Source organism: Nelusetta ayraudi, unplaced genomic scaffold (genome assembly GCF_046127955.1).
Source record: "Nelusetta ayraudi isolate G7.1 ecotype Tasmania unplaced genomic scaffold, CSIRO-AGI_Nayr_v1 ptg000020l, whole genome shotgun sequence".
Classification (NCBI taxonomy): domain Eukaryota; kingdom Metazoa; phylum Chordata; class Actinopteri; order Tetraodontiformes; family Monacanthidae; genus Nelusetta; species Nelusetta ayraudi.
Window position 1 is genome coordinate 50,881 of NW_027466070.1, and position 9,822 is coordinate 60,702.

Genomic DNA, 9,822 nt, shown 5'->3' on the forward strand with positions numbered 1-9,822 from the left:
CCAGAGGTCAAAGGTCAAGAAGACTGGTGAAAAACAAATCCCCTTTAATGAAGCTTGTTTTCAGTGAAGAGTTGGCCTATGGCCATTTGTTCTGGAACCCTCAGCAGACTATAGTTTTAACTTGATGAACAATGTACCACCTGCTCCCACATCTGGACCAGAGATCCTCCGCTGACCATCACTTTATTATTATTGAAATAAAAATGCTATTTTTTTTGACTGAAGTAGGACAAGACTGTGTAACTTTGAGCTTTTACTCACCATCTTGTGTTCACACACACACACACACACACACACACACACACACACACACACACACACACACACACACACACAGAAGCTAAACTACAGAACAAATAATTAGAAGCCATAAAAAAAATGCCGTTTCAGTTTCGAATGTTAACGGCTGCAATTTGCAGAGGTTGTTTCTGCCTCTGAGGGCAATTTGAAGCAAAACAACAGCAGCGACAAAATTCCCCGGCAGTGCGGCTCCACTGGCGCCCTCACATTAGTCAGCACCCAACTAAAACGGATCACACAGCGACGCGCTGCACTCTGAGGGAATCTGAAGCTTTTTGACAGATTGTCTCATTAATTAGCCGCTAGATTATTCCCACAGTGCACCTCTACACCCCCCCGCCCCCAACACACACACACACACACACACACAAACACACACATCTCCCTGTCCAGCTATTTTTCCGCATCTGGCAGTGACGGCGGCGATGTTGAGGTGCATTTCTTGCCAGCTGATGATGAAGCTGATGGCTGTTTTTGTTGTTGTTGTTGTTTTGTGTTTTTCTCATGTTCTGTACACCTGCTGTGATGCAAGGCTGCAGACGTGAGGGGCTGCGCTGGCGCTCCTTTGACGTCTTCATTTAATGCCTGAATCGCTCCACATCCCGCCTCGTGACAGTTCGCCTCCTTAACGCCGCAAAGCTGAGCAGCCGGAGAGAGAGGAAGGAAGGAAGGAAGGAAAGGAGGAGGGGGAAGAAGTATAAAAATGTGACAATGCAATTTACGCCAAGCCGTCTGTGGCAGATTTGCCTATTAAGTAGAGAGAGGGAGAGAAAAGCGGGCAGGAGATAAAGCTCTGAACGGCGAGGTGGTGGCGAGGCGGCGGAGGCAGTACCTCGGAGACCCGCCGCACAAAGCGGGGTCTTAACGTCTGAGCTGTCTCTTTATGTCTCCCGCAGTATTAATTCTGCACAGTCCTCTGGCAGACACGGTGAGATGGCGAGGAACAAAAAGCCGGGGCTGCACGCTACTCGGTGCAGGGGTGGGCGGGGCCCGGGGAGGCCGAGGTTCCGCCTTCCGCCTCCCTCTGAGTTGCAGGAAACAGACGGCGGCAGTGGAGGCTTGATGCAGCCTCCACTGCATCAAGTGGATCACCTCCACTGGATCACTTCCACTGCATGGCCTCCACTATATAACCTCCAATGCATAACATCCACTGTATGACCTCCACTGGATCAGCGGTATCACCTCCACTGCATGACCTCCACAGTATCACCTTCATTGTATCATCTCCACCGTATCACCTATGCTGTATCACCTCTCCACTGCATCAACTGTGTCACCTCCACTGCATGACCTCCATTTCATCACCTCCACTTATTCTTAGCAGAAATGCACCTATATTGTAGGTTTCCGTCACTCTGGCCCTTCAAGTGCAACAAGTCCCGTTTTCAAATCCACCAAGTTTAGTTGAGGTGTGAAAAGTAAAAAAGGTGAAATTTGGGGACTAAATCTTCATCAAGAGGTAGAAAGTGAATTCATCTCAATCAAGATACAGTGGGATCTTTGTAATTCTCCATTAAATGAGTTTGTTTTAATCTCTGATAATGATCTTGTGGCAACTCTTTGTCATGGATAGAGAATTTTAAAGAAAACCCCAACAAACTTTCAGAGATTTTCCAATTATCACTTAAAAAAAAGTCCACAGGTTTATTCACGCAGGTCTCACACCTGAACAAAAATGTAAACAAATGTGCATTTGTGTGAAAACCGGACTGAGGAAGATGGGCTGTGATGCTGTGATGTCACACCAACAGACTTTTGTTCCAACTGCACTTGAACTCAACAGAATTTTCTTTTCTCCCCCACACTCCCAACCCCCTGATGTTCCTCTAATACTTTACCTGTTCAGATGAGATTTCCGCCGGCACCGATGTGGATCTGATGAGCAGCCTGCCGCCGTCGTCGTGTCTCAGGTGCACTAATCAGACGGCTTTGTTGCAGATGACGAGCCGTCATGCCGGCTGGAGAGTCTGCGAGTCTCGATTTTCATGACAAGACGACGGCAGGTGCTCCCACTGATGCTTCCTCCTCCTCCTCCTCCTCCTCCCCCTTCATATCTTTCTCCTCCCCCTCCAGACTCTCAAGTTCCTGTTGGAATAACGTGAAAATCTGCGACTCGGGTGGCAGAAATAGTCTTATTTCCTGCTGCGTTGGATCGCGGCGCCTCTGTAATTAGAAATGCCAATAATGTGCTTTGTGCTTAAGAGAAAGGACGCAGGAAATGAGACTGTCACTGTCAATGATGCAGGCGTTGCCCTCAATAATTCCTTCTTACCCCCCCCCCCCCTCCCTGAAAAGATAATGAACACTTTCTAGATTTGGCACGGCAGCGTGTCTGGTAGGGGCGGGGCGGGGGGGAATGAAAGGGGGGGGTGTTGGGGGGCGTTGTGTATGGAAGTTACTCGGTGAAAGACAGGCTGTGCCGTCTGCCGGGCCCGGACAGATGGAGGGTGGGAGGGGAGGAGTGACAGAGGTGAACGTTCAGCACGACTCCAAACAAAAAGGAAGGAAGGAAGGAAGGAAGGACGGAAGGAAGGAAGGAGGGAAGGAAGGAAGGAACAAAAGCGAAGACTGTTGCCGTCAGTCCGGTGGGAGAAACAGGTTGTCAGTGAGGAAGAAAGAGAAACGGGTTTCATCCGAAATCCTGTCAAATTGTGACACGACGAGGGAATAAACGGAGGAAATCACTTCCTGTTTTAAAGGAGTGTGGGATCCCCGGCGGGAAGCAGAGGTTCTGTCACATCAAGCGGGATAAAAATAAATCTGCTCTGTTTGATTAATAAAACAGGAGGGAGGGAGGGAGGGGTGAGGGGGGGGATCCTAATAATTACACATGAAGGTGATTCTTGTCCAGATGAAACTCTTGAGGTTGCTCTGCTCGATGATGACTTCCTGTCGGGGATGGAGAATTTTTTTTATCAAGATGAAACGCAAGTTTTAAAGCCATCCATCATTTCCTCCAAAACCGCGCCCCCCCACATCCTCACACGCACAGACACACGCACGCACACACGCCAACACCACCCCATCAGCCAGCAGTTTCTCAGCCTGACCGGAGTCACGGTAGCGCCACACTGCCATCCAGTGGACGTTTAGAGAACTTGTCAGGTTATTACAGAGCTGTGAGAGGTCAGTGAGGCTGCACCTTTACATGACAATAGAGACTGTTCACTGTTTTTTTGTTTGTTTGTTTGTTTGTTTGTTTGTTTGTTTGTTTGTTTTTTGGAATAGCAAAACTGTTGCTCAAAATGGCCAGTGGGACTTTTGCATTCGTACTTACCGTTCTGCCATTGTGATGCTACAGTAGGAAGTAAGTCATTTTTATCTAGTGTAACTTAAGTTGTTGTTAAGTCGCAATACAGGATTATAATGTATTCCATACAGCAGGAGAGGAGGCATCACGTGACCAGTTCTCGTGAACTTGACGTCCACTTGTAGATCACGTGACCAACCAGCGTACGCCCTAGCTGGGGCCTGCGCAGGTGTGAGAGGTTAGAGATAACCTTTTTTACTCTGCACTCGGCTGTGTGCTTTCGGAAGTCTCCTAGCAACAGCCAGGAAGCTGCAGTCGAGACCCAGAGCCTGGAACAAACAACCACAGGTACGTCTGGGGAGCAGCGCCGCAGCCAGCCATAATTAATGTCTGGAGGCCACCGGTGATGCTGCGCTTATCTCCCGGCTGGTTCCACCAAGTGAGAACTTATCGGCCACGAAAAGCTGCGAGAGCTTAATTCACTGGCCTTTGTTTGTGGTTACAGTCCAGCGGATGCGATCAACTCATTTATTTATTTTTTATTCTGCAATCCATCACTGCTTAACGCTGAAGTTTTCCATTACAGCGGTCACAGATGGCTGGGCAGCAGGCGGCGACGTGTCCAAACTCTGTTAGACCACCTCCTGCACATCCTACGGGGGGCGGGTGGGAGGGGGGGGACCTGCTTTGGGATCCATCCGGCTGAAACTTCAGAAAATATGTGTCAGCACAAAGAAAAATGATTGTTAGTTGTGAAAATGATTGTTTGAGCAACTTTTTCAGGCACATCTGTCCTGAGACTGGACAGCAGGTGAAGAACCAGGACTCGTTGAACCTCTTTCTGCTGCGATTTTCTGATTTTCTTTACTTTCTGCTCTCATCAACTACCAGATTGTTTTTTTTTAAATCCAAAATGACAGAAAATAAAAGAAATTTGGATGATTATTATCTTAAAAATGTCATAACATTGCCAGCCTGAAAGCAGCTGGCTAGAATATAATTGAGCCATTAATCTGGCGAGGCTGCTCCAATCTTCTCTGCTTTCTTTCTTTCTTTCTTTCTTTCTTTCTTTCTTTCTTTCTTTTTTGCTGGTGATAACTTTGTGGCCTCATGTCTTCCCTGACTTGGCTGTTTCTGTCCTGTTTTCTACCTGACACCCTGGTGTCTCACTGTAAACGGCACCGACCGGCTCTTCTGGGTCGCTGCCAAACCTTAATATGAAACCCAGAGGCTGTAACTGCCATCAGCCCCGGTGTTGTCTGGAAGGAGGAGATGGAGGAGGAGGAGCATGAGGTCGGACTTGGAGACACAGCACCAACAACTTGACCCTGGGGCCGAGGAGTGAGTTTGCCATTATCTGTCACCCAGAACGTCTCCACTTACTGAGCAGCAAAGAGAGTTCATGCCGACGGGTGAGGAATAAAGACCCCAAGGTTTCTCTACCTTGAGTTAAAGGGTTCAGAATCATTTTTACAATTCGCTGATTTGTAACGGGGGAGAATTGCACCACTGACACTGACACAGCGCCCCCGCCTGGATGATAAAAATGTAGATAAGAAAAGTATAAATTACAAAGTCTACACTCTCAGGAAAATAAATGTTATCAGGTCTGAAATGTTTAAATGAAATGTTTGAAGTAGAAGTAAAGGTGGCAACAAAGGGTAGGGTGACACCTACTGCCCGGGAGGTTCCTTACTATCAATCATTGTGTTTATTTAATTTTTTTCATAGTTAATTGCTGAAGTACCTGTTAACTCTAAACTCTAAGTACAGAATTGGAGTACTAAACAGTACTGAACACCACAGTGGAGCCGTGGAGCACACTGTCCCTGCACGATCAACACACGGCCAATAAACTCAAGACGGCCGAGTCCAAACTGAGTGTGTGTCTGTGTGCGCGCGGGGGACTGTCAGTGTCAGCACACCAGATCATGTTTAATTAGCTGCCTGTGTGTCTCCCCCTGAGGTGACGCCGAGCACAAATACCACTGTACTGTTCATGGAAAGTCACCAGCAGCCACAAGGTTTCTTTATTTTGTGATGAAAAAATAAAAATAAAACTTGCACATTACTCAGCATACTTTTTCATTCACTGTAACACTGTGACCCATTTTGAGTTCAGTGACAGCAAATTCCTGATTTCTACGTATGAGGTTGATGCGAGTTATGAAGTGAATGGAATGCACCAATCTTGCTTTCAGTTTTGCCCAGTGGCCACATATGGTTTTGCAGCTCTTTTTTTTTTTTTTCTCGTTAATGGATTTGAAAAAAATTAGCAAAGTTTTGAAAGTGATATTTGATGAAAAATAGTACGCACAGTGGGGTCACGTGTACAGGAAGTAACCCTGGAAGTCAACTGGAAGCACAAAACATGCAGTCGATGTGTGTAGCTTGCTGTTTGCACGAAACAGATAAAGGACCTTGTGTCGGGCGTCATAACTTCTTGTTTAAAATGTTGTGAATGACATGTCTGCCTTGTCTCTGTGGTCGTCATGCATGCAACAAAAAAACAACATGCAAATACTTCTAATGTTGTCCAACATGCACGTCTCACAAATGATTTCATTTCTTCTAAGTATTTTTATAGAAACAATCAAGAGAGATTAATACAGACAATGCTAATAGCACGATAAAGGAACTCATTTCACAGTTCACTTTTGCAATAAAACAAAAATATACACTAACTTTTTCTTAATAAATATGTTTATGTTCAAGGTCATCAAGAGGCAGTCAGGAACAGACATGAACATGAAATAGACAAAATGTTATAATATACCCTGGAGTCATACAAATCATACAAGTGAGTCAAGATCATCTGTGGACAATAAATTAGAAATAAATATATATATTTATATCAGTTATCCAGTCTGACAATAAGACTTGAAGACACCCACACATTGTTATTATTGGTTTTGAGAACGTTTCGCAGTGCAGGAGGAATGGGGATGTGCTGCCGTACGAGCGCAAGCCATGAATATTTCAGCAGCGGGGATGAATGTTTCACTCCTTCCATGAGATGTGAGAAGACGAATACGTGGCGGGAGAGAGGTTTGGATTACATACGAGCCCCACATGAATAATTAGTGGCGAGATGAGAGGAGTACAAGGGCTGAGCCCGATACATGTTCGTGTACACAAGGAGTGCCTGACCTGCAGGGGGCGTCTGATTTTATTTTTTTTAATTCCGATTCTATCTTTTATTTAAATTGACTTGATTCTTATTTTGGAAGTCTGTTTCATGACTGGAACCTCGGCTTTAACGGATTCTCCTTTTATGGCGAGACACCCCGGCTATTCATACGACTCATCTCCAAGCACTCGCCCCCCCACCAGCCCGCCCGTCCCCCCCTCTTGGCCGCTGACGGTAGCTCAGTGTTTACACAACATGGGCAAAAAAAAGGGGGCGCAGCCGAGAGCCCTGTTTAGCGTGTCATAAATATTTTTTTCAAATCCAAACTCGATACGTACGTTCACACAGGCCCCATTGTGGAAACATTGCAAACGAGGCGACGTCGCGGTGCGTTAAACAGACCCGCTGGCCAACGACTCGCAGACAAATACACGTAAACAGTCAGTTCCAAGTTAGGACGGGTTTGTTTTATCCCAGACGAGGCCAAGTTAGCATTTAATATTGAAGGAGCAGCATGCACTTGCACTTTACTCAGAATCCTGCTCTGATTGAGATGAGAGTCACGTGTAGTTCCAAATCATTAGCAGCACAGTCAGGATATGTTTGTCCCTCACTCTCTCTTCCACCTCATTCTGAAGGTCTGTAGCAGGTTCTTCTTCATGCCACCTCATCTCCTCACCCGCCGGTGTCCTCCAGCTCCTCGTATTCGTAGCCCACCTGAAGGCTCTCGTACTCCAGCTCCTCTCCCTCATACTCGAACCCCTCGCCCTCGCAAATAAACTCCTCTGTCTCATACTCGAGGCCCTGCTCATCAAACTCAAGAACGCCACCATCGTACTCGGCGGACAGCAGCTCCGCGTCCGCCTCATTACCCCCTGAAGGTGCTGCTGCTCCGTTGGACGTTTGCTTCGAGCTGGAGCTGCTGTTCTTCAGGATGCCGTGGATCACCGGCTCCTCTCCTGCCACGGCCGAACCCTCAGCGTCCTGCTCTGCCTCCGCCAGCTGCCTCTCCTTCCTGGCCTCACGGGCCTCCAGGAACTCCGCAGCACCTTCCCCGACCACGAGCACCTCGTCCTCAACTGTTGGAGGCTCGTCCACGGGGTTGTGGTCGTAGGAGAAGAGGCGCAGGCCGCGTAGCCGCCTCAGGCTGGGGAATTCTGAGATCTTGTTGCGATCCAGATCCAGTATCTCCAAGTTCTCCATGCGCAGCAGAACCCTGGGGAAGGTTTCAAAGCGGTTCCCGTAGAGCCATAATCCCCTCAAAGCCTCCATGCGCCAGAGGTCAGAGGGCAGCGTCTTCAAGCGGTTGTCCCCGATCTGCAGCGACTTGAGGTGGGGCAGGTCGTAGAGCTCCCGGGGAAACCTTTGAAAGTAGTTGCTCTCCACCCAGAGGCAGCGCAGGCTCCGCAGGTTCTTCAGCTCGGGCGGCAGGCACACCAGCCTGTTGCTACCCAGGTAGAGGCGGGTGAGGTTGGCCAGTTGGCACACGGCCATAGGGACGTCTTCCATCTTGTTGAAGTCGAGGGCAAGGATGCGCAGCCCCTGCAGCTGCGAGACGCCATCTGGCAGGTTGCGCAAACGGTTCCCGCACGCGTACAACTTCTCCAAGTGGCCCAGCCGGCAAACCCGGGCCGGCAAACGCCTGAACTTGCGGTGGCTCAGGTCCAGGACGGGATCGCCGCTCTCCAGCAGCTCCTCCACACCCACCGGCAGCTCCTCTTCCACTTCCTTCTCCTCTTTTTTCCTCTTCCCTGAGAGTTCTGCCTCGTCCTCATCCATCCCGCCCTCTTCCCCTTCCTCGCCCTCGCCCTTCCTGGAAGAGTTGCCCATGTCCACGGCCGGCAGCCTCCGACGGCCGCACGTGAGTTAGGACAGGGTCATCAGACGAGGTGGAGAGCGTGACGAGCTGAGCCTCCGAGCCGAAGATGATGACAGGACTTTGTGGCTGCACCCACCAGCATCGTGCAACAGCGTCATGATCCAGGGCGGTGATCACCACCGCAACAGCAGCAGCAGCAGCAACACTGTGTCAGGTGTCCATCAGTCCCTTCATCTACGAGGAGTATCTTAAAAAACTAGGGAACAGTTGTAGTGGTAGTAGTAGTAGTAGTAGTAATAGTAGTAGTAGTAGTAGTAGGAGTAGTAGTAGTAGTAGTAGTGGAAATAGCAAAAGTAGTAGTGTTGCTGGTAGTCGAGCTCACCAATGTTGGAGCTGAAACTGAATCCTTGTCGTTCTCACACTTTTCCACTCCTCTTCACTTCCTGGGAAAAATGGTAAAAAGGGTGGAGGGTTTCGAGAGGGTCCCCCATCCATGTGACTTTCTTTTAAAAGTAATTTTCGAAATTAAAAACTTAGCAGGAAAAACAAACAAACAAACAAACAAACAAACAAACAAAAAGGACAAAGTTAGCAGATGTTTCCAGTAGTTGGCATAGTTGGCCGCCCGCCGAGGCCGATTCTGCCCACAGAGACGGTGGCTTCGGACCGGACAGAGTGACGGAGCTGCTGCACTCTGGTTGATGAGCGTGTGTCTCCATCAGTGTGAAGGTTTACACTGGAGTGGAGCCTGTGTCCTCCGCTACCTCCTCCCCCTCCTGTCCCTCCTCCCACCCGCCTCAACCCCCTCCTTCTTCGTGTGTGAGCGCGTGCGTAGGTGACCTTTACTTTAACTCCATTCCGAGCTTTACCAGTGAGTTCACCTCTGATAAATGTACTCTCAATTTACTTTTTAACCCTTACTCCTGCCTTGTGAAGGGTCATTATTATTGTTATTATTATTATTATTATTATTATTATTATTATTATTACTAACAAGGATAATAATAAGAAATTATCATCATCATCATCATCATCATCATCATCACCACAGCCATAATCATAATAATAATCGAGTTTTTCATGCTCAATCCCATCTAACTAAAGTTGACAGCAATGTTAAACTTTTTTTTTTCTCCCGTCTGCGTTGTGTAGAATAAGCTTTATGGTGAACAACTAAGTCTAACACCAGCGGACAGTCACCACACGCAGTGGCCGCTGTGGATGGAAACTTGAGCTCAAATCCATCGTGATGACAGTTTCAGCAGGTTTTTATGAACCAATTAAAATGTGTGAGAACTTTGGCCAACTACGTGGTCGAAA

The 9,822-nt window shown here is 48.0% G+C and overlaps 1 protein-coding gene across 1 annotated transcript; it reads right to left on the reverse strand.

Annotated features, from left to right (window-relative positions):
* Positions 1-7,358: 7,358 nt before the first annotated feature.
* Positions 7,359-9,197, reverse strand: lrrc10b (leucine rich repeat containing 10B). The gene has a single exon (XM_076027137.1). It carries the CDS (start codon positions 8,511-8,513, stop codon positions 7,359-7,361), a length of 1,155 nt encoding a protein of 384 aa, XP_075883252.1. The 5' UTR covers positions 8,514-9,197.
* Positions 9,198-9,822: the final 625 nt, after the last annotated feature.